This window comes from Drosophila suzukii, chromosome 3 (genome assembly GCF_043229965.1).
Source record: "Drosophila suzukii chromosome 3, CBGP_Dsuzu_IsoJpt1.0, whole genome shotgun sequence".
NCBI lineage: Eukaryota > Metazoa > Arthropoda > Insecta > Diptera > Drosophilidae > Drosophila > Drosophila suzukii.
Genome location: NC_092082.1, coordinates 22,964,775 through 22,990,274, shown reverse-complemented (window position 1 = coordinate 22,990,274; position 25,500 = coordinate 22,964,775). Strand labels below are relative to the sequence as shown.

Genomic DNA, 25,500 nt, shown 5'->3' with positions numbered 1-25,500 from the left:
AAGACCTGCTCGGCTGGGTTGCCGGTCGGGTCCTCCTTCGAGTTAGAGTCTCCCTTATAGACTTTGATGCGGATGGCACTGAATCCGAAGTTCAGCTCCCCGTGAGCGGCCTCTATTGGGGATACTGACTCCTTGTTCAGTACCACGATGACCTGGCTGATCGGCCCCTCGTGAGGTTCCACCTTTACGACTTCCCAGTCGTGCTTGGGCAAATTGGGTTGCATCTTTGCAACATAAAGAGGATGTCCTCCGGTGCTTTGATAGACGACGGCAGCCATATCCTCGCTTGTGGTCTGCTGGGGACGTCGCACCAATCTAGTGCAACGATTTCCGCCCCAGAATACACCTCTCCGAGATTCTCCGTCGCCTTCTTGTAGAGGTCAGCTGATCTCTGACGCTGCCCTGGAACCAGCCTGCGTCCTTGCAACATGGCGTCGGTTGGGGGAAGTCCCGGAGCAAAGCCATGCAGATGACCGCTAGCTGCTCCTCGACCGCCTTCCACTGGTTTCTTGGGATCCGGCCTCCGGGGTTTCCCTTGTCAACCAGTCCAATCAGAACCTTTTCCCGCGCTATCTCCGCAAATGACAGGTTCTGTTGGACCCTAGATCTCTTTGCCGCAGGTCCAGGCAACTCTAGAGATCGTTGTCTCTTTGGCTGTGCACTTACAGCATTAGGCTTCTCTTGCCCATTCCACCTTCTTCAGCCATTCGGCTGAGGGGTTGGCAATCTTGCTCCTGTTATGTGAGCGGAGTGTCTGCGCGGCAGTCCGCTTCTCCGCATAGGTGAATTTACTTTGCTCGGTGGTTGGAGCGACCGTCTTAGTCATACCTCCTGCAGTTTTTTGGCGCCGGCGCGCACTTTGCAGAGGTGCTGGCGGCCGACTGTCTTCCACCTATACCCCCCAGTTTGGGGTGGGGCCCACGATCATCTTAAAAAATTTACTAAATTAAACTAACTCTTTAATTTTTTTTCACGAAAAGACAAAAAAAGACGAATCGAAAACAATGCTGGAAAACTTTTAGTGGGTATCGAATCGGAGATTGGCATGTTATACTTCAAAATAAATGTGCTATGTATTAGACACATACATACTTTTTATTTATTATTATTTTATTAATTTCTTTTGCTTATTTCATTTGGATTTAAAGATTTAATGTAGTTTAAAATTTTGTTTTACCATTATTTACATTTTACGTGTTGTATCGATAATTTTACACCCACGATCGGTTCATCACTTCTTCGTTTTGGCACACTGTTTTTATAAAAACAACAAAACGAAATGGAAGACCCAAGTCTGTAAGTTTTTTATTTCTATTTATTAGATTATTATTTACCATAGTTATTATTATTTATATTCGGTCGGGTAAGAATATAAAACGTCGTGGTTTGTTTGTTGTATCTAATTATCCTTCCCGCATACATGTTTCGGGGGGGTTTTTTTTTAATCAAATGATTTTTTTGTAGGCAAATTTGCATATCCAAGTTTATAAAAAGTGTGGTGATTAAACAATCAGGAATGGCTGGAATCGCATCTCGGACATCGTGTTGCTTCCAGCTACCTCTTGAGGTAGCATCCGCCCATCAAAGTTTTAAAAAATATTGGGGTCCAGTAAAGATAGGCTCAGGCAAACCCTCCGTTTAAAACGGTTGGGATTTTTGACAAACTCCGATTCCCACAGGGCACATCCACCATCTACCATCCGATAACTGATCTGAACAGCAGTGGCTAATAAAAACAGGAGCAAAACTTGTTAAAGTGGATTTTGCCAGACCTAAACGAACAATTTACCAACTATTTGGATGTTGTACAACAGCAAAATCTGAAGTTGAATCAGCTTTTATTGGCAGCCAATTTAGAGGAGTGGAATGACGACGAATTGGATCTGTACGAATGCATTTTTTCTGCAAAAGAGCAAATGCCACAAAGTGGGTGGATGCCGGTATGTGCTCTTAAATTAAATTAAATTAAAAATACTACTAAAGAATGCGACTTATATTAAACAGAAGCGATACGGGACATTTTGGAAAAGGATATACCGAAGAACAACGACGAGTTCTTCAAAGAAAGCTTTCGTATGAAGAAGAGGACCTTTTCGTTTTTGGTGGGCCGACTAGGTGTTTAGCGGAAGAAGGACACCAACTGGCTAAAATTAAGACAAAAGACAAAAATTCATTAAATCAGTCTATGGTCTTAGCAATGTATAATGTGTAGATGGTTGTCACATCGAAATAAAACCGTCAGCAGCAGAAGGAGTCAATCACCACAACTACAAAGGCTGGTACTCAATAGTACTGTTCGCTCTCGTGGATTACAGGTAAACTGCCTTTTTGTAAGAGCTTAACAATCCTCTAAACGCGTTGTATTCTAAATTTACTATAGATATAGATTAACCTATGTAAACATACATAGGTTCTGCTGGGCGCTGCAACGACTACACTATATTTCAAAATTCGAGCTTGGCAAGAAAAATGGTGTCTTCTCCGTTTCTTCACGAAAAAACAAGGGAAATTTGTGGCGTTCAAGTTCCGGTGCTACTTATTTGGGATTTCGATTTTCCCAAACGCTGATAAAGCCGTACCCATTTTCCATAACTGCATCCGAAGAACAGCTAAATTTTAACTACAATCTGTCCAAAGCTTGGCGAGTAGTAGAAAATGCTATTGGCCATTTAAAGGCAAGATTTCGGTTGATTGGGAAAGGTCTTGACAGCCACTATCAGAATAATAATGCAGTCATTCTAGCCTGCTGCATTTTGCACAACATTTTAAATGAGCACAACAGCGCTATAAATGAAACTTGGCAACAGGCTGCAAGTGACCTACACGCACACACACAAATCGGACTAATATGTCTGCAGATTTTAGCCAGCCTGCTGAAAAAATAAGAGCAGCTATTTCTAAATGTTGTCTAAACGGTAACAAATAAAGTTTATTTAATATAAATATGTTTGTTTTTTTATTTCATTATAACATCACATTTCATTTTATTTTTAAATTGACCTATTTGTTCGAAATTTTAGGAATTCGTTGATTTTCTCAACAGCTCCAACCGGACGTCCTTGTAGGACACGTCAAATCCAGCTTCCATAAAGGTCTGGGCCATCTCCATGTAAACATGGGCAGTTTTTCGGGCTCCCTGCAACTTCTTGATGCTCTCCTACCAAATATCGATCAGCAGGAGCTGCTTCTGCATGGTCCACCTCAGCTTGCCATCGGCGGTTCGCGTATTATTGACTGCATGTTCATACCTATTGCTTCGGCGACTTCCATTTTCAAAAATTTCCCGTCATCGTTGTTTACGTTTTCGTAGTGAATGTTTCACTTTCCACTTTCAAGGAGAAGAGTTCAGAGTTGCACCGAAAAATCATCGCATAAAATAGTCCGTCAAATTTGGAAAGGGAACTAACTGGGAAATTTCGGAACAGCAAAACCTTATGTACAATCCGTGGATGGATCTCTGTTGGAAGACGCTATTAGGGAATATTTTTTAGAAATAGATTTAAATTAAATAATTGTAGCCAAGCAAGGATTTATCCAATGGTTTTTATTATACTAATTTAGCATTATACCACTTAAGATATAAACCCAAAGCGGATTTGGCAAAAAAAAGCAATCAAATCGGTTAAGTTTTAATGAGTTTTAAGAGATAATTTAATGAAAAACAAGGAAGAACGCTATAGTCGAGTACCTCGACTATCAGATACCCGTTACTCAAAGGGAAATGGAGATATGCAAGCAGCAAAGCGAAATTAAAATGCGCCACCTACCGGCGGTAGACAGATTTAAGCGTTAGAGTTAGAGTGGGCGTGGCAAATTTATTTTTGGATCAATCGATAGGTATTGACGACACCAATACATTTCAGTTAAAACTTTTTATCTAGCATCCAAATTGTGGGCGTCACAGGTTTTCGCGGTTTGTGGGCGTTTAAGTGGGCGTGGCAAACTTTTTTTTAGGTCAATCGATAGGTATTGATGAGAACAATACATTTCAGTTAAAATTTTTTATCTAGCATCCAAATTGTGGGCGTCACAGGTTTTCGCGGTTTGTGGGCGTTTAAGTGGGCGTGGCAAACTTTTTTTTAGGTCAATCGATAGGTATTGATGAGAACAATACATTTCAGTTAAAATTTTCTATCTAGCATCAAAACTGTAGGAGTTTCAGTTTTGGGCGGTTTGTGGGCGTTAGAGTGGGCGTGGCAGTCTACTGAAACAAACTTGCGCTGCGTAAGAAGCTCAGGAATCTGTACGCCAAATCTCAATAGCCTAGCTCTCATAGTTTTCGAGATCTCAGCGTTCATCCGGACAGACAGACGGACAGACGGACAGACGGACATGGCTAGATCGACTCGGCTAGTGATCCTGATCAATAATATATATACTTTATGGGGTCGGAAACGCTTCCTTCTGCCTGTTACATACTTTCCGACGAATCTAGTATACCCTTTTACTCTACGAGTAACGGGTATAATAAATTAATTTAATTGTATATTATTCCCATTATCCAAAATAATTATGTTGAATTTTATATAACATTTATAAAGGTAGAAAAACGCACTTGAAGTTTAAGATGGTAAGTGTGCCATCACTTAAGTTCCTCACAGTAAGATAAATTCGGGTATGGGCATATCCACGGGTCGCGAACGTACGTTCGTACGCACTTAGTGCAATTAAAAAAAAGAATATAAGCTTTTCTAATTTTTTTGTTTGCTGTTCGATAGTATTTTGTTAGCTCTTTGCCTAGTGTAAATGATGGGGTTTATTGCGCTATCATTTTCATAATATTGGCAAAAACATGCGGTCGCGAACGTACGCAAAATGGAAGTCGACTTGGGCTTAATCTAGTAAAATACAAAAATCTGCGAATTGGGACAGAATATTCTAAAGCAATAATTTTACTTTTAAAATGGATTCATGTAGCTTTCTATCGAGTCTGTTCCCAAGGAAATATCTCAATTTGTTTTTTTTATTGAATTAAGTACCATTCGCAAACGTTCGATTTTTCCATGTTGGTTTATTAACAGTTAATTGACAATTTTTTCGACTTTGGATTTTTATCTTATTAGATTGCAATAAAGAGATTTGGTAGAAAAAGTGCAAACAAATCATATGTTTTCCTTGCGAAATAATTAAACATAAAAATGCCTTTAAAAGTAGCTAAAAATGAAACATAGTACATTTTTTCAGTTTTTAGCGAAATTTCTTCAACAAACCAAATATTACTGTTTTATGAAAATATGGTTATTTTTTTATACAAACACGCAAAAAATACGATGATTATGAAGATTTTTTTGTTTCGGTCCTGGTTGACCATTTGGCGGATATGCCCATATTTAATACTTACTTTTCAAAACTCTGTCCATGTTTAAGTACCACCACACTCACACCAACACCACCAACAAGTATAACTAAAATAACAATATTCTGTTAATAAATTTTAATGAAATTAAATGATATATGTACTTACAATTCGTAAGTATTCCTCTATGTGCCTTGGAGACGGAAATACATCGATGTTGCCCCGCTAAACATCGATTTTGCTGATGTTTCGAAAACATCGTTGTCATCGATGTTGGTGTAGAGTCCGCCTCCGTGGGCAAAAATAAAGAAACGGTCCGGCCTCCTTCTAGTTTTTTTGACCGGTTCTTCACCTGCAATTTCCACCGGAGCCCTTTTTCTCCCTTTTCTCGGCGAAACCACTTCGACCGAATTGTCTTCGCCACACTCGTGCACTGTGGAGTCCTCCGTGGGATACCTTTGCAGGAGGAGTGTAACGAAGACAACTCAATCGAAGTGGTCTCGCCGAGAAAAGGGAGGAAGAGGGCTCCGGTGGAAATTGCAGGTGAAGAACCGGCCAGAAAAACTAGAAGGAAGGCCGGAACCGTTTCTCCATTATAGTATAAGCAGGTACAGAGCCAGTTGATTTTTCGAAACTGAACCTTAAGCCTTGACAGAAAACTCTACGATGACGAGAGAAAGAAAAAAAAGTAATAATTGTTTTTAAAGTTGCATTTCAACAGTTTTCAAAATTTAAAAAACACTTGGGGTCCAATAAATTTATGCTCAGCAAACCCTTTGGGAATATTTTTAAAATGATTTTAAAAAAAAAGATTTAAGTTAAATCATTTTAGCCAGAGAAGGATTTATCCATTGGCGATACATAAATAAATAAATAGTCCCGCTCAAAAGTTGTAGTTTCTCAAAGATTTTCGTCAGGGCTACAGCTAAAAAATTACGAAAAATATAGCATTAAAATGTCTTTGTGTGTATCAAGTAAATATACCTATATATATAGGTATATATATATACTTATTCAACGTTTGATAGAAGTCCCAGACCCAGTGAATAGAAGTTCCAGAATCAAAAAATTGACTCGTTTATTTATGTTTGTAATGGACCCGAAATATATTGAAAATAAAGAATTTGAACAAATTTAATGAAGATTAATATTTATCTTTTTACAAGAAGCAAAATCAAAACAGGTTAATATTAATATTACAAGCATAACCGTTTTTTATAAAAGAATAGCAGTTTATTATGAAAGCATACAAGTTTGATATGAGAGCATATCAGTTGGAAAATACCATACTGGTTTCAAAATACCATCGTTTTCTCTCAAGTTTGATAAGTTTGAAAATATCAATTTGATATGTTCGAAAATATCAATATAATATGGCAATTCGATATGCAAAAATATGCAATTGATGACCAGTTTTCGTATTTTACTTTCTCTGGCTACCCATGTAAATGCTCTAATGAAACATATCTTTCTAATAAGACAAACGTGGATCCGAACTTGATTTTTTCCAAATATATGGAGTTCAGTTTAAGCTTTTACCATTCTGCAGGACGTCCTATATAAGGTGCATTCTTGCAATTTGTGTAGGCTTTCCCTAACCATGGCTTACATAATATTGCAACTGGCATCAAACTTTATACAATTAACAACCCTGATAAAACTTATTTTATATATTAAGCTTTGTGTTTTTAAGCCTAGTACCTATCGTCGGGTCCTTGTTTCATCGCGGTTCTTAGATAATAAAAAATACCATAATTCGTCAGTGAATTCCGGTGAAAATTAAAAATGGAGGGAAAAATTAACTTTTGCGCAGAGGAAACATTACGCCTTATCCAACTTGCACATTATTGTGGGACTTGACCCACAAAAATCACTTTGTTGCTTTATGAAGAAAATCTGGACGAAATAGTGCAAATCTTGGGAAAAGATTTTATGTTATAATTTTGTATTATACATTTTAAAACATTTCAAATTGATTCGATAATGGGCCTTAGTTTTTACTATTCCCAAGCTCTATATTGTATAGTAATCTTGATTTTGTCCAATTTTTATATCCGTTACTCGTCAAGTAAAAGGGTATACCAGATTCGTCAGAAAGTTTGTAACAGATGGAAGAAAGCGTTTCCGACCCTATAAAGGATAAATATACTTGCTCAGGATCACTTACCGAGTACGTATGAACGCTGAGAACTCGGAAACTACAAAAGCAAAAAAATTGGGATTTGGCATTTAGATTCTTGACCTTCTTGCGCAGCGAAAGTTAATTTCGACATTTATTTCGCTCATAACGCTTAAGCCTGTATAGTACTCAAATTTTATAATATTTTCTAAAAAATTAAACAGGACTTTATTTCTAACAAAAATACCCGTTTGCATCCTAAAAATTATTAAAATCTGACCATGTGTAGTTACGGGAATTTGATAGTCAATGGCATTGACTATAGCTTTCTCTCTTGTTAGTTCTTAAAATATCTTCAAAATTCTGTCGTTGCGGAAGTCCATGGAACCCTTTGTTTCAGCGAATCTGATTGAATATTTAAATGCAATTTTATGTTCTCCATAGTGTCACTGTAAAATAGATAAGGATTGACTTGCAAGCAGTTTTTTAAATTTGGCTTTGAACTTTATCGCTTGAGACATTTTTTTTAGCGTTTTGGCGAGGGGTTTTTTTTGCCCTTGGATGTAAATGTGGCATTGAGTTTACAAATTGTTCACATATTAACGTTCCTTCTCTACCTCTACCTCTACTTTTCGACGAATCTAGTATACCCTTTTACTTTACCAGTAACGGGTATAGTTAATAAAATTATATACAAATTACGTTTCTATGTGAAGAATCCATCTACTTAGAAACTAATATTTATAAAAAATTATATATCAATATTTTTTAAATAACAAATTTCTGGTGGAAATGTCCATCAACAATATTTATTTATTATATATATATTATGCCTAAATAACAGTTGCAAAGCTGGCTTGGAAGTCTGTGCGGGACACCTTAAATTACCACAACAAGGCTAAGAAGTAGTCTCTTTTATCTTACAGCTGAATTCAACATATTATGCAGGTGTGTTTCGCTTCTTGCTGAAAGTTAGGCTTCAGTTCCTTCGTCTTCGCGCGCTCTTTTAGTCCAAGATCGAATTTTTTTCTTAAATTTCCCAATGATCTAGATCATGATTCTCGTGGCTGGGTCCGTCATTACGGCTGTTTTCCATCTTTACATTAATCTGCCGTCGCAAGAGAACAAGAGCCGCGAATTCAACCGAATAATCGACGTTATTGTCCTGTAGCAGCAGATTGAGGAGATGATTGAAGCTAGCTGAGAGGTCGAGGAGCTGGAGGTCCTTGGAAATAATCCGATTGCACACTACCGGGTCGACGTGATTGACCAGTTCAAGATGCCCTTGGAAATAATCTATTTCAAGATAGAAGCCGGGAAGTAATAATAAGAGTGCTAGTCTGTCTCAATTGGCGTTTCCGAATATATCAGGAATGGCTGGAAAGTGAAGCTTGGAGTCGCATCTCTGACATGGTGTTGCTTCCAACCCAGGACCCGACCTATTGAGGAAGCATCCGCCCATCCAGCTAATATGTCGATTCCAGGTTAATCTGGACAGTCATTTTTGTCTTCGAACAACTTCTCGAACGCAAAGCACTGATCAGACTGATCAGATCCAAATCCATTGATTCCACTGCTACTTAGTGTTTCCAGGGGACTTGTTAAAAAAAATCGGTATGCCGAATTGGAGTAACTAATGAAAGCAGAATATAAGAACACGAATTGATAGCAACCAAGGCCTACAATTTTTAGGAAAAAAATTAAAATGCAAAAGGGAGTGTGGAGTAAGGATACTAAAGGGGCAAGAATAGTTTGTGGATTTAGCGACTAGCGGCTCGTTTAAAATGCGAGCCGTTTTTAACAGATACGTCGACATAGCTGAGATCCAATGGTTGAGGCCTTTCACCATTATTTCCGATGAAAAATGCAGATGAAGAGCCGGTCAAAAAAACTAGTCTAGTTACTGTCTTGAATTTCAGGAATCCACCGATACGGACAACGAAAAGGAATAGGCTTAATCTGTAGCACTGAAATTGGTTTGCAATGTGGAGTATGCTTTTATTAGATAAACCACAATAAAAAAACGATATACCACCACCGGAAGTCCACCAGAATCTTTAGCCCATGTGGCGTAGCTTTCCACACCAAAAATATTGATGCATCCCACCTAAAAGCACAGCGTCAAGTTCGCTATGTAAGGGATAAGTAATACAAAATGTTACCTTTAAATTTTTTAAAACCCTGGAAGATCAACAGGACGAAAATAAAACAAGAAATCTCACGGTAAACGAATTTTTTTCATTAAAAAAAAATGTTTAAATTAAGTTGTATTAGAGTACCGATTTCTAGAACTCCAATTTAATTAACTTTATAAAGTGCGGACTGATTCCAAAATGAAGTGATTTGTCTGTTTATTTGCATATGTACATTTAAACAGGGTTATCAAAGTACTTGTACATGTGCGTTCTGCTCTACGTGTACTGGTTTTATGGAGTCTGGCACTAAAAAAAACCCCAGCATGACCAGTTCCTCTTTGGGGTCAATTTTGCTTATCAAAAAGTTCCCGAAACGCCAAGTACAAAAATGACCTCAACTCGTAAAAAGTGTTGAATATAAATACTGAAACACTGAATCGATTTGCGTGTTCGGTCCGGGACTGCCATATCTAGCCTTTTATTTTATTGCAAGGTATAGCCAAGGAAACTTTGCCTTTTTTAATGGCAGCAATTGTTCGGTCCCATTTTCCGCTATTGCGAGTTGTAGCGACTTACCCGCTTAAGAGGAATTTGGTCGCTGAAGCGAAGACCCCTCTGTGTGATAGGCATTAAAACTATCGTGCTATTCTGAAAAATATCGATGGCGGTTACCGGGACCCAACCATCGATATTTTCAACATTACCATCGATATTTTTGTAGTTATTTTACAGTCGAATTCCTCCAAATTCAAGGTATTCGTCATCTTTGGGTCTTTGGGTGAAGTGTCATTAGTTTCTCCGGTCAATTCTATAAAGGTTCCCATCGTCCTCAGACTTTTAGTCCCCTACTTTCTTTCCTTATTCTGCGAAGTGTCCATTATGTTAACTATAGTTATAGTATTAACATTAAAGAAAGAAAGAAAACGTAGAATAACAGACATTTATGAAACTAATTGCATAGAGATCTATCTATTTTGTCAATAAGGATTATTTGGAAAAAATCCTATGTATTGTGTTAAAACAAAAAATGTATTTATTATTTTTGCGAAAAGTTGTCTTTATAGTATGAAAGTCTAATACAAATTTCGCTCTGAATGAAGAGTCTGTTACTGTGATTTTTTTCTATATCACACGGCTTGAAATACATTTTTGGGTATAAGTTGTCGTTGTAGTTGTAGTAGTAGTAATCTTTTTACACTATTCGTGTGTTCCGGAAAGCATGAGTTTTTCAAAGACTTGTTTTCAGGAACAAGCACCCCGATATATTTTATTTATATATATATTTTTTTTTTTAATTTATTTATTTATAATTTGATATATAGCTTTGTATTATTAAGTCTAGTATTCACATCGCTGGGTCCATTTTTTATTGCGACACTCTATTCTTATCGACTTCCATTATGCGTATGTTTTTTATCCCATCATTTACACTAAGTTAAAAAAAATTCAGAAAACGTTTATTTTACTTTCTTTTATTTGCATACCACTACCATTAGTTAATGGTAATACAAATTTTGTTTGTTTTGCTTTGATTATTACTGATTTTGTAAATTCAGTTGACCCTGAATTTGCTGTAGCTGCTGCTGGATTGCGTGTAACTGCTGGGACTCCGGGGTGGGCACCTTTATTGAGTCCAGGAGTCCAGCCACCTTCACTGGATTGTCTATGGCAAGACGCATGAATTCCTTTATAGTGTCGCCTCCGCGCCCCCCTCCGGCCGCCGTCTCGCGCTCCCGCTCGAGCACCCTTGCCAGCTCCCACCGGAGGATCGGCCGATCCACCGTGGCCTCGTCCGCCGCCACCTTATCCACCACCAACGCTGCGAAGGCCCGCCGCATCTCGCGACCGGCTCTGTTCGATGGGAGAGCTGGAGCTGGTGGTGGTGTTGCCACGGGAAGTGGGGCGGCCGGTGCAGGGTGTCGGTAGGGCCTGGGGGCAAGTGCCGGGGCGTAGGCGTAGGGTGGTTGGTAATAGTGGTACCGGCGTGGCTAATATCCGCCCATTCCACGATCATCTTAAAAAAATAACTAAATTAAACTAACTCTTTAACTTTTTTTCACGAAAAGAAAAAAAGCAAAGCATGCGTTCTTGCTCGAATCGAAAACAATGCTGGAAAACTTTTAGTGGGTCGGATATCGAATCGGAGTTTGGCATGTTATACTTCAAAATAAATGTGCTAATGTATTAGACACATACATACTTTTTATTTATTATTATTTTATTAATTTATTTTGCTTATTTCATTTCAAGATTTAATGTAGTTTAAAATTTTGTTTAACCATTATTTACATTTTACGTGTTGTATCGATAATTTTACACCCACGATCGGTTCATCACTTCTTCGTTTTGGCACACTGTTTTTATAAAAACAACAAAACGAAATGGAAGACCCAAGTCTGTAAGTTTTTTTATTTCTATTTATTAGATTATTATTTAGCATAGTTATTATTATTTATATTCGGTCGGGTAAGAATATAAAACGTCGTGGTTTGTTTGTTGTATCTAATTATCCTTCCCGCATACATGTTTCGGGGGGGTTTTTTTTTAATCAAATGATTTTTTTGTAGGCAAATTTGCATATCCAAGTTTATAAAAAGTGTGGTGATTAAACAATCAGGAATGGCTGGAATCGCATCTCGGACATCGTGTTGCTTCCAGCTACCTCTTGAGGTAGCATCCGCCCATCAAAGTTTTAAAAAATATTGGGGTCCAGTAAAGATAGGCTCAGGCAAACCCTCCGTTTAAAACGGTTGGGATTTTTGACAAACTCCGATTCCCACAGGGCACATCCACCATCTACCATCCGATAACTGATCTGAACAGCAGTGGCTAATAAAAACAGGAGCAAAACTTGTTAAAGTGGATTTTGCCAGACCTAAACGAACAATTTACCAACTATTTGGATGTTGTACAACAGCAAAATCTGAAGTTGAATCAGCTTTTATTGGCAGCCAATTTAGAGGAGTGGAATGACGACGAATTGGATCTGTACGAATGCATTTTTTCTGCAAAAGAGCAAATGCCACAAAGTGGGTGGATGCCGGTATGTGCTCTTAAATTAAATTAAATTAAAAATACTACTAAAGAATGCGACTTATATTAAACAGAAGCGATACGGGACATTTTGGAAAAGGATATACCGAAGAACAACGACGAGTTCTTCAAAGAAAGCTTTCGTATGGAGAAGAGGACCTTTTCGTTTTTGGTGGACCGACTAGGTGTTTAGCGGAAGAAGGACACCAACTGGCTAAAATTAAGACAAAAGACAAAAATTCATTAAATCAGTCTATGGTCTTAGCAATGTATAATGTGTAGATGGTTGTCACATCGAAATAAAACCGTCAGCAGCAGAAGGAGTCAATCACCACAACTACAAAGGCTGGTACTCAATAGTACTGTTCGCTCTCGTGGATTACAGGTAAACTGCCTTTTTGTAAGAGCTTAACAATCCTCTAAACGCGTTGTATTCTAAATTTACTATAGATATAGATTAACCTATGTAAACATACATAGGTTCTGCTGGGCGCTGCAACGACTACACTATATTTCAAAATTCGAGCTTGGCAAGAAAAATGGTGTCTTCTCCGTTTCTTCACGAAAAAACAAGGGAAATTTGTGGCGTTCAAGTTCCGGTGCTACTTATTTGGGATTTCGATTTTCCCAAACGCTGATAAAGCCGTACCCATTTTCCATAACTGCATCCGAAGAACAGCTAAATTTTAACTACAATCTGTCCAAAGCTTGGCGAGTAGTAGAAAATGCTATTGGCCATTTAAAGGCAAGATTTCGGTTGATTGGGAAAGGTCTTGACAGCCACTATCAGAATAATAATGCAGTCATTCTAGCCTGCTGCATTTTGCACAACATTTTAAATGAGCACAACAGCGCTATAAATGAAACTTGGCAACAGGCTGCAAGTGACCTACACGCACACACACAAATCGGACTAATATGTCTGCAGATTTTAGCCAGCCTGCTGAAAAAATAAGAGCAGCTATTTCTAAATGTTGTCTAAACGGTAACAAATAAAGTTTATTTAATATAAATATGTTTGTTTTTTTATTTCATTATAACATCACATTTCATTTTATTTTTAAATTGACCTATTTGTTCGAAATTTTAGGAATTCGTTGATTTTCTCAACAGCTCCAACCGGACGTCCTTGTAGGACACGTCAAATCCAGCTTCCATAAAGGTCTGGGCCATCTCCATGTAAACATGGGCAGTTTTTCGGGCTCCCTGCAACTTCTTGATGCTCTCCTACCAAATATCGATCAGCAGGAGCTGCTTCTGCATGGTCCACCTCAGCTTGCCATCGGCGGTTCGCGTATTATTGACTGCATGTTCATACCTATTGCTTCGGCGACTTCCATTTTCAAAAATTTCCCGTCATCGTTGTTTACGTTTTCGTAGTGAATGTTTCACTTTCCACTTTCAAGGAGAAGAGTTCAGAGTTGCACCGAAAAATCATCGCATAAAATAGTCCGTCAAATTTGGAAAGGGAACTAACTGGGAAATTTCGGAACAGCAAAACCTTATGTACAATCCGTGGATGGATCTCTGTTGGAAGACGCTATTAGGGAATATTTTTTAGAACTAGATTTAAATTAAATAATTGTAGCCAAGCAAGGATTTATCCAATGGTTTTTATTATACTAATTTAGCATTATACCACTTAAGATATAAACCCAAAGCGGATTTGGCAAAAAAAAGCAATCAAATCGGTTAAGTTTTAATGAGTTTTAAGAGATAATTTAATGAAAAACAAGGAAGAACGCTATAGTCGAGTACCTCGACTATCAGATACCCGTTACTCAAAGGGAAATGGAGATATGCAAGCAGCAAAGCTAAATTAAAATGCGCCACCTACCGGCGGTAGACAGATTTAAGCGTTAGAGTTAGAGTGGGCGTGGCAAATTTATTTTTGGATCAATCGATAGGTATTGACGACACCAATACATTTCAGTTAAAACTTTTTATCTAGCATCCAAATTGTGGGCGTCACAGGTTTTCGCGGTTTGTGGGCGTTTAAGTGGGCGTGGCAAACTTTTTTTTAGGTCAATCGATAGGTATTGATGAGAACAATACATTTCAGTTAAAATTTTTTATCTAGCATCCAAATTGTGGGCGTCACAGGTTTTCGCGGTTTGTGGGCGTTTAAGTGGGCGTGGCAAACTTTTTTTTAGGTCAATCGATAGGTATTGATGAGAACAATACATTTCAGTTAAAATTTTCTATCTAGCATCAAAACTGTAGGAGTTTCAGTTTTGGGCGGTTTGTGGGCGTTAGAGTGGGCGTGGCAGTCTACTGAAACAAACTTGCGCTGCGTAAGAAGCTCAGGAATCTGTACGCCAAATCTCAATAGCCTAGCTCTCATAGTTTTCGAGATCTCAGCGTTCATCCGGACAGACAGACGGACAGACGGACAGACGGACATGGCTAGATCGACTCGGCTAGTGATCCTGGTCAAGAATATATATACTTTATGGGGTCGGAAACGCTTCCTTCTGCCTGTTACATACTTTCCGACGAATCTAGTATACCCTTTTACTCTACGAGTAACGGGTATAATAAATTAATTTAATTGTATATTATTCCCATTATCCAAAATAATTATGTTGAATTTTATATAACATTTATAAAGGTAGAAAAACGCACTTGAAGTTTAAGATGGTAAGTGTGCCATCACTTAAGTTCCTCACAGTAAGATAAATTCGGGTATGGGCATATCCACGGGTCGCGAACGTACGTTCGTACGCACTTAGTGCAATTAAAAAAAAGAATATAAGCTTTTCTAATTTTTTTGTTTGCTGTTCGATAGTATTTTGTTAGCTCTTTGCCTAGTGTAAATGATGGGGTTTATTGCGCTATCATTTTCATAATATTGGCAAAAACATGCGGTCGCGAACGTACGCAAAATGGAAGTCGACTTGGGCTTAATCTAGTAAAATGCAAAAGTCTGCGAATCGGGACAGAATATTCTAAAGCAATAATATTACATTTAAAATGGATTTATGTAGCTTTTTATCGAGTCTGTTCCCAAGGAAATACCCCAATTTGTTTTTTTTTATTGAATTAAGTACCATTCGCGAACGTACGATTTTTCCATGTTGGTTTATTAACAGTTAATGGAAAATTTTTTTCGCCCTCTTTGGATTTTTATCTTATTAGATTGCAATAAAGAGATTTGGTACAAAAAGTGCAAACAAATTATATGTTTTCCTTGAGAAATAATTAGTAAATTTTTTCAGTTTTCAGGGAAGTTTCTTAAACAAAACAAATAAAATTTGCTATGGTTCCACTGTATTATGAAAATATGTTTATTTATTTATGAAAACACGCAAAAAATACGATGGGTATGAAGATTTTTTTTGTTTCGGTCCTGTTTGACCATTTACCGGATATGCCCATATCTAATACTTACTTTTCAAAAATCTGTCCATGTTTAAGTATCACCACACTCACACCAACACCACCAACAAGTATAACTAAAATAAAAATATTCTGTTAATAATTTATAATGAAATTAAATGATATATGTACTTACAATTCGTAAGTATTCCTCTATGTGCCTTGGAGACGGAAATACATCGATGTTGCCCCGCTAAACATCGATTTTGCTGATGTTTCGAAAACATCGTTGTCATCGATGTTGGTGTAGAGTCCGCCTCCGTGGGCAAAAATGGAGAAACGGGTCCGGCCTCCTTCTAGTTTTTCTGACCGGTTCTTCACCTGCAATTTCCACCGGAGCCCTTTTTCTCCCTTTTCTCGGGGAAACCACTTCGACCGAGTTGTCTTCGTCACACTCTTGCACTGTGGAGTCCTCCGTGGGAGACCTTTGCAGGAGGAGTGTAACGAAGACAACTCAATCGAAGTGGTCTCGCCGAGAAAAGGGAGGAAGAGGGCTCCGGTGGAAAATGCAGACGAAGAACCGGCCAGAAAAACTAGAAGGAAGGCCGGAACCGTTTCTCCATTATTCTCCCATTCATTAGAAGAACCCGTGAGAAATTCTAGAAGGAAGGTAGCCCCAACATCTTTTCATCCAATCATTTCTCTTATTTTTTTTAAATACTTACAATTTACTATCTTGAATTCCAGGAATCCACCGATACGGACATCGAAAAGGTATAGGCTTAATCTGTAGCGCTGTAATTGGTTTGCAATTATTAGAGAAACCACAATAAAAAACAACATACCCTTTTACTCTCCGAGGGATGAGTTTACTAAGAAAGAAAGATGACTTTAGGCAGCCAATTTTGATATTTTTAATTTTAACCAGCATTTTGTATAATAAATATTTACTGTCAAATCATTAACCATAAGTTAATAAAGAATTTTATTTACTATCTAAACCAGTTGATTTTTCGAAACAGAACCTTAAGCTCTGACAAAAAACTCTACGATGACGAGATAAAGCAAAGAAAGTAATAATTGTTTTTAAACTTGCATTTGAATAGTTTTAAAAATTTTAAAAACACTTGGGGTCCAAAAAATTTATGCTCAGCAAACCCTTTGGGAATATTTTTAAAATGATTTTAAAAAAAAAGTTTTAAGTTAAATCATTTTAGCCAGAGAAGGATTTATCCATTGGCGATACATAAATAAATAAATAGTCCCGCTCAAAAGTTGTAGTTTCTCAAAGATTTTCGTCAGGGCTACAGCTGTTGGACGTACACTCTCATGTAAAAAATTACGAAAAATATAGCATTACAAATACTCTGTGTGTATCAAGTTGATACTTTCGATTTAATATTCAAAAAAATTTAAAAATAAACTTATTTAACCCAGTGAACAAAAGTCCCACAACAAAAAAGATTCACACATTCAAACATTTATTTTAGTACACTATGAATTTTGTTTTTAAAACTAAAATTAATTTCGCTTGCTAGCCAATCCAACCCACTCGTACTTGAAGTATTCCTTTGGCAAGGGCAAACAGTTCTCGTGCAACTCGATGGCGTCCTTATCCATGCTCCACACCATAAAGTTTCGCCCACAGGCGATCTGTTTATGGAGAGCGAAATGGACGCGGTCGACGAAGTGGGACTGGCATTGGCGGCATTCGAATACCCTATCCTGGCTGTCCACTTTCAGAAACTTCCTTATATTCCTGACTTCCAGCAGACCCTGAAATCCACCAACCACGTCCGTTTGAATAATAAAGGTGGGCGTGTTGTCCACGTCGTCTCCACTAAGTAAATGGGGCACAACATATAATTCTTTGGAGGTGCTACAAACCCGAAAGCTGTAGAGGTTTACCTTCAGAGTTGAAGGAATAGGTCGTCCAGGTTCTTCCTGATTAATATACGTTTCCACAAGCTTTATTAAATCGGAGGACAATTTATTACTTCCTCTTTCAAGGCATTCAGCTGCATTTTTCACTTGATATTGTAGAGGAAGTTTGGAAACAGGTATGGACTTGCTCTTGGGGGAGTGGCAAAATCTCTTTACAGTCACCTTCATCCTTCTGATAACACACGCCTCCAATGGATCTTTATGATGAAGCAGGACATAGTTACTTATCTTCTCCAAAAGCATGGAGAATATCATGTCGACCGCCTCGCCAATATCAAAGTGGTTTTCAATATTTAATGGGCTGCTTTCGTAGTACATACGCTCTTTTTTCACGTCCACATAGAACCCAACAGAGGCCTCTAATTTATCAGTAGCAAAACTTAAGAATCTGAGCAATTGGGGAACCGCATCGATCCCAGAATCCAAGAGAAAGTCGTTTGTTCTGGCTGTGATGCTTCCATCGCATAGGATAAATTCTTCGATAGCCTGATCCTCGATCGTTTTCAGGATCTGCTTTTCCTCGGAACCCAGCTGAATGCAATAGCTTCTGTTGTTCTTGATATCATTTCGCCAGTGATGATTGTAGGGTTCGCTGGCTGGAACTCGACTTTCACAGGTGGCACAATCCGCTCTCCTTGAACCGTTGGCGAAAAACTGGTGGCGAAAAACTCGCGAGTTTTCCACGATCTCGAAGATAAAGCGCGATTGTGTTCGACGGGCCATGACTAGAAAATTACTGATGCTGGGTGTTTCAATACAGTGGGTTTTATAAGAAGTTAAGATTCCAAAAGAGGCTTAGGTAGAAGATAAAATAGTACTTTATTGGTCGAATTTGAAGGCAAGAAGATGAACCAGGTGCTCTTGATCTGAAACTCAGACAGGTAGATAACTTACTTGCAGGTAATCCGCTTTTTGGAAAATTGACAACTTACTAAGCCTCTCTATAAGAAACGTGCAAATACAAAAGAACAAAGCCAATTTTTATGACCTAAAAGGATCAACGAGAGTTTTTCCCAAATAAGAATTGTTAAATTTGGCTTAACAAGTTATAGCGGTCATCCAAAACAATTCGCACGGGGCAGCTTAATCCTGTGTGTGTGCCGCCCGTATTCTACACTATTTGTGTGGCGGCAGAGATCGAGCCGAGCAATTTCCTATGCCCATTGTTTTAAATCCATTTCGAAATTGCTCGAGATAAAACTTTTTATTAAGAAATTCCAAGAATATAAATTGAAAAGACCATGGTAACCGGCAAAGAGGAGCTACGAGATTGACATAATTCACCTTAACTTTTAAGTTCAATCGTAAAAAACAACTTTATCAATTAGTTTGACTATATGTGATCAAATCTATTCGAGTTCAACAAGAGAGAACGCTATAGTCTATGCCATCGACTGATAAGACATCGACAGATACCCGTTACTAAGCTAAGTGTACTGGGAGTACTCAGGGAGAGCGAGACATATAGAGATATACAAGAAGCAAAGCGTCTGTTCACAAGATTGCACTTTTTTTTGCTGAATCAAAGCAAAATCCCATTTAAATATTTCAAAAATATAAAAAAAATGTGGGTGCTAAATAAGTTTTAGCGTTATGGGCGTTAAAGTGGGAGTGGCACCCTGCTAAAGCAAACTTGAGCACAACTTTCTAGCCTTTATAGATTAAAAGATGTCAGCGTTCATACGGACGGACGGACGGACAGACGGACATGAACAGATCGACTCGGGTTGTGATCCTGGTCAAGGATATATATACTTTATAGGGTCGAAAATGCTTCATTTTACCTGTTACATACTTTCGACGAATCTAGTACTCTACGAGTAACGATTATAAAAGGAAGGACACAAAAGTCTGAAAAACAAGGGCAAACAAAATTCACAGCGGAAGCCATGGATGCAATGTTTTTCTAGTTTTCAAACAAGTTTTCCATTCAGCAATATTTGAAAAACTAAAAAACTCTGCCCAGGCCAACTCTTTTGCTAAAATATGTAACTGAGATATACGAGTAAATCCAAAAGCCACTGGTATTTAAATATTTCTATATTAACATTTATTTATGTTTTTGCAGGTTCTGTTGTCTTAATTTTTATCTATCGATACACGGATGTTTCCATTGCCCTCTTGCTTACAAATTTAGCCAAATCAATAAATATAAAAGCAACAAATTAATTTAAGACCAGCTTTTGCACTTGGTGGCATACAATGCTTACAACACTTATGGTACCCGACACTCAGATATCTTACAATCTTCTTGTTTGCCTGTTAACTCAAACCAAAGGATTTTCATTCCTTTTTTCACTGATGGACTTTCTTTTTGTCGGCATATCATATTTATCAGTTGCATTAGCCCATTTCTCACTCTTACAAAAATAAACAGACACCCATTCACACTCATATATTCTAAGTCAACAGGTTTGCAATTTGAAATCCATAGCACTTGGAGTATATTCGGAGATAAATATTTGGGTCCTAGACTTTAGACGCTAGACGCTGAAATCAAACCAAAAGCGAGAATACCCTAGACACTCTATAGTTATAGATATATAGTATTTAGTACATACAGGAGTAGTATTGCCTATCATTAGAAGTTTGCGCTTGCTTTTAACTGGAATCTTTGTTCACATTTGTTATATGTTGAGCTTTTAATATAAATGTATTTGAAAAATTTGAAATTTTATCTAGTTTCTTAGCCATATGAAAGCTCTAAAAAAATGGATTTAAAAAGTATTCAGACGACCAAATTGGTTTGCTCTTCATTTGCGTTAATCATTAATAAACATTGTCTTACTTTTTGGATATATTGAAGAATATTTTCTCGTTGAATTAAGCAATTCATCGACCAGCCCAGCAATTCCAAATTTCACTATAATGGTGTTCTACTAACAGGCAACCGTCAGTATGGGAACAATTTCAACTAATTGAAATACTTAAAGAACTCTTTAAGTAAAGAATCAAAAACCTTTAAAACTCTGGTTACTGCCATTGTAACGCTGGTTTAGAATGTGAAAAATTGAGGTATTTTACAATTACCTGTTATTATTACATAAAACATTAGTGAGGTTTTTTCTCCGTCTGTGATATTGATTTACAATTTCCCCATTACACCTAGAACTCTACGAGCAATCTATACAATCTTTAAGTACCAAGTTTTGCAATAAAAGTATAAATTATCATTCTAACGTAGATATGGCTGTGTAGAATGTTGACTTTTTCCGAATCTCAAAGAAGAATCCCCCCTTAGATGCTATCCAGCAACGCATCTTGCGTTTGGGGATCCGTGGTCATCTCGTCGCTGATATCGCCCACCGAACTGGTCACCGTGGACAGGATCGAGGATATGGTGGCGTTGATCACCTCGGCACTCCCGGTGGCCACCGTGCTGTAGAGCGCCAGGGCCGTGGTGGTGATCACGGTGGCCAGTGCCGGACTGGCGGTGCTGGTGGTGGAGCTGGAGCTGCCGAGGGTGAGCATCGTGGTGTTGAGCAGGAGTGGCGCCAGCGTGGTGGCCCCCGTGGTTGGTGGACTCATCGTGCTGGTGCTCGTCAGCGGCAGCGGATGCGGCAGGTGGCCATGTCCATGCCCGTGACCATGGAACTGCTCCAGCATCGAGGCGGGCACGTAGGGATACGAGGGACAGGGATTCACCAGCTGCGGCCCCAGCATGCTCTCGAAGACGTATCCAATCAGGGAGCCCACCGTCAGGCCCACGTTATACGACAAGGTCATTATGTTGCCAGTGACCTCCTTCAGAGTTCCCGGCACCTTTGCCGGGGCCAACATCATGGGCAAGCTGCCGGCTAATCCGTTGGTGATACCCAGAGCGATGGTGAAGACAAAGGGCGCTGTTTCGCCGGAGATCACTGGCCGCTGGCGAGGAGCACAGCAGAGGAGGAGCAGCGGCACCAGGACGATCCTCAGCCCCGACAGCAGGATCAGCTGGCGACGCGACCACGGATACGGACTGGCGGCCAGGATCTTTCCCACCACATCCGACGTGTTGAAGCAGAACATCAGCAGCACCGGCATCCAGGAGCGGAGGGCGCAGGACTGCACTTCCACCTCGATGCCCGGATACAGGGAGAGGGTCACGCAGTAGGCGAGGGCGATGCACACCATGTGCGGGTAGATCACCTGGGCCACCCGCCACCGGGTCACGAACCCCTCGCGGATGTCCCCCAGCTTACTCGGTCGGCAACGGCGTGGGGTGATCACGTGCTCCACCTTGAAAATTTTTATAGAAGTAATTTTATTTAATAATTTAAAAAATATTATATATGTTTTTATACCCGTTACTCGTAGAGTAAAAGGGTATACTAGATTCGTCGGAATGTATGTAACAGGCAGAAGGAAGCGTTTCCGACCCCATAAAGTATATATATTCTTGACCAGGATCACTAGCCGAGTCGATCATGTCCGTCTGTCCGTCTGTCTGTCCGGATGAATGCTGAGATCTCGGAAACTATGAGAGCTAGGCTATTGAGATTTGGCGTACAGATTCCTGAGCTTCTTACGCAGCGCAAGTTTGTTTCAGTAGACTGCCACGCCCACTCTAACGCCCACAAACCGCCCAAAACTGTAACTCCTACAGATTTGATGCTAGATAGAAAATTTTAACTGAAATGTATTATTCTCATCAATACCTATCGATTGACCAAAAAAAAAGTTTGCCACGCCCACTTAAACGCCCACAAACCGAGAAAACCTGTGACGCCCACAATTTGCATGCTAGATAAAAAATTTTAACTGAAATGTATTGGTGTCGTCAATACCTATCGATTGATCCAAAAATAAATTTGCCACGCCCACTCTAACGCCCATAACGCTTAAATCTGTCTACCGCCGGTAGGTGGCGCATTTTAATCTCGCTTTGCTGCTTGCATATCTCCATTTCCCTTTGAGTAACGGGTATCTGATAGTCGAGGTACTCGACTATAGCGTTCTTCCTTGTTATGTTTTGAGATCTAAGTAGCTCATATTTTAAAGATCTGAGATAGTTAGTGTTATCTAACACTTTCTTAGACAAGGGTAAAAATAAGTAAAATTACGGTACCGTAAAGAATTATTAATAAAAATTATTAACTTAATATTAATAAGCATAAGTGATGGTAGATAAATATTACCTTAAAGGCCACAGTCGTGGGCGTTGTGGGCTCCTGTGCGGGGGGTGTGGCCGGAAGCTCGGGAAGTTGTCCCAAGGCTTCGATGCTGCTCTCGCCGGCAGTCGGATTGGACAGTTCGTAGACGGGGTTGCTAAAACTCAGGGTATTTCCGGTGCCTGGTGGACCCACCGCTGTGGTCGTGGTGTGCGTGCCGTCCATTGAGAGCACCCCGTATCGAGTACTACTTGGAACTCCATCTACCTCCTGCTGTATTTGAAAAAGAAAAATAAAAATATTATAGGTATTAAGTTTTTATTTAAATTAATAAAATAATTAGGACAGAGAACTTAATTCTAATAAACAAAACTCTTTGGAGTTAAGATATGTCTTATAAGATAAAAAATTCATTTATTTTGACATACGAAGATACTTGCTGTCCGTGATACTCGTATAGTTTATATACATACATATATCTGATGTTAAAAAGCTCTCTCAATAAAGAGGTAGAGGTACTGATTTGGAACTACATGATATGGATATACGTTTGTCAAAATTATGGATGAAATAAATATTTTAGTTTCTTAGTTAAGTTATATAATTAAATGGAAACAAATGGAAAAGTGTATGGCTTCCATAAAACGTTTTAATAATAGTTTCAAGCTTCAAAATTATATTCCATTAAAGCCAACGAAAATCGATTGAAAATAAAAAAAGTTTTCGTAATCTCTTAAATTAGGAGTTTCTGGCTCACCTCATCCGGCCGGAGGACTATCTTTGAGCAGGCCTCCACATGGAACCGCACAAACGGCGAGTTGATGGTGGCCACGTGCAACAGGTAGCTGAAGAGTATGTAGAGCGTGGAGGTCAGAAAGAAGATGACCGTGGACACGCGATCGTTGTTGATCAGCAGTTTGGTAACGACTCGGTTGGAAGACACCAGGAATCCGGCGATACTCTCGCCGGCCATCACCGCCTGGGTGTACTGTTTGGGCAGCATGGAGGCGAATCCGTAGAAGCTCGACTGCTGCACGGTGCACCCGATGGCGGTCAGGGCCACGGCGGACATGTTCACCAGGTAGGCGGTGTTGGAGGCGAACATGTGCCAGGCCACCTCGCAGACGGCCACGAAGATCAGCGTGGTGAAGGATATCATGTAGCCGAAGAGCACTCGCGACTGGAAAGGGGCCACCGACAGCACTATGTTGTTCATCAGCACGGTGGCGAAAGCCACGAAGATGTACGTCATCGACATGTCCAGGGCCACCGGACGACCAGGAAAACGAGCCTGCCAGTAATCCGCCGCAATGATAAAACTGCAAGGTGGAAAATATTACATTTATATTCATTGGAAATAAAACTGATATATAGTTTTTACTACGATTAAAAGATTACAACAAATAAATTGTTTTTATTTATTGTATTTCCTTGATAAAGCATTTGAAGTAAGATAAAAGCTAAGTCTGAATAAATATATCTCAAAATTCTACAAAAACAATGATATCATTGCAAAGATAAATATTTATTAGTATATTATCCAAACAAATATATTTATAGTTGGATTGTTTGTAATTATTTTTAAAATTAGCTTTTCTTAGGGCTAAAATATTGATTCTTTTCTATTTTAAACTAATATTAATAATATTAAATCCATTTAAAATGTCCTATCCTAAACAGAGTGTTTTCGGGGACTTAGGGACCCGTCTTCAACATACACTCACCTATTGTAGGGCAAAACAAATCCAATGCCCGCTGCCAAAAGAGCCAGGTAGACGGAGTGCCGCTGATCCTTGGGGGCCCGTGTGTCGAACTCGGGACTGTCCATACTGCCAGGATGCCTCAGACCGGGTCCAGTTGCGGAATGGGTGCTCCTCGAACGCCCAGAGCCCCGTCCATCCAGCGGCTCATAGGTGGTTTCCTGTCCACCCACATCCATGGCCTCAAACTGTTGTTTGCGTCGTGATTTCCGGTGGAAAATCTGTTTTTAATTACTGCCCGTTGTTAGACGACCCGATGGATTTTGGACCTTGGCATTATTTTCCAGATTGGCCACTAAGTGGGCGTGGGGGCTCTGTTGTTTTCCCTGCCGTACTTGCATACAGGGTGCGGATTATACGGTTTAACCTTACACAAATCGATACAAAACAGACACAAGTGGCTGCCCTCGCAATTAGCCACTTGGCATTTTTATAGAACCATATATCATATGATTTGGTTGGGCCTTTAAATTAGATTTAGCTCTAGCACTTTTACTGTTCACTGGATTTATTTCAACCGCTTTTCGAGGCACATCTGCTTGCCAATCCTTCGGTTGTCAAAGTGCTGGCATTTTTCTCACCACGCCCGCCACTGCGCATGTGGCGTATGATTGATTTTATTCAACTTACTTACCAGCCTGTTGTTGTTTTGTCGGCTGAGTGAATGGAACTCTTCCTCTTTTCTTGTAGCATGACCAAATTCGAAATGGTTACAAATCCAATTTGCATTTTTATCTTCATGAACTCTTTTTTTTTCTAAAAATAATTGGATATAAATCCCAATTGCATTTTTATCTTCTTG

The 25,500-nt window shown here is 39.1% G+C and overlaps 2 protein-coding genes and 2 long non-coding RNA genes across 5 annotated transcripts; all 4 read right to left on the bottom strand.

Annotated features, from left to right (window-relative positions):
* Window positions 1-3,065: 3,065 nt before the first annotated feature.
* LOC139353280 (uncharacterized) lies at window positions 3,066-5,667 on the bottom strand. The gene is made up of 3 exons (XR_011604474.1): window positions 5,465-5,667; window positions 5,342-5,405; window positions 3,066-3,470 (listed from the first exon to the last, which is right to left on the bottom strand). It is a non-coding gene; the product is annotated as an uncharacterized lncRNA (long non-coding RNA).
* An 8,100-nt stretch (window positions 5,668-13,767) lies between these two features.
* LOC139352947 (uncharacterized) lies at window positions 13,768-16,940 on the bottom strand. 2 transcript variants are annotated; one of them, XR_011604010.1, is made up of 5 exons: window positions 16,747-16,940; window positions 16,627-16,688; window positions 16,098-16,560; window positions 15,975-16,038; window positions 13,768-14,123 (listed from the first exon to the last, which is right to left on the bottom strand). It is a non-coding gene; the product is annotated as an uncharacterized lncRNA (long non-coding RNA). The 2 variants fall into 2 exon arrangements; XR_011604009.1 differs by having other exon boundaries at window positions 13,769-14,123; window positions 16,627-16,696.
* A 266-nt stretch (window positions 16,941-17,206) lies between these two features.
* On the bottom strand, window positions 17,207-18,568 carry LOC108020268 (protein terminus). Its single transcript, XM_017088391.4, has one exon. The coding sequence runs from the start codon at window positions 18,566-18,568 to the stop codon at window positions 17,423-17,425; it is 1,146 nt and encodes a 381-aa protein (XP_016943880.4). The 3' UTR covers window positions 17,207-17,422.
* Window positions 18,569-19,872: 1,304 nt separating this feature from the next.
* Window positions 19,873-25,275, bottom strand: Ent3 (equilibrative nucleoside transporter 3). Its single transcript, XM_017088395.4, has 4 exons — window positions 24,663-25,275; window positions 23,696-24,257; window positions 22,966-23,211; window positions 19,873-22,066 (listed from the first exon to the last, which is right to left on the bottom strand). Exons 1-4 carry the CDS (start codon window positions 24,875-24,877, stop codon window positions 21,083-21,085), a joined length of 2,007 nt encoding a protein of 668 aa, XP_016943884.3. The 5' UTR covers window positions 24,878-25,275; the 3' UTR covers window positions 19,873-21,082.
* Between the last annotated feature and the right edge of the window lie 225 nt (window positions 25,276-25,500).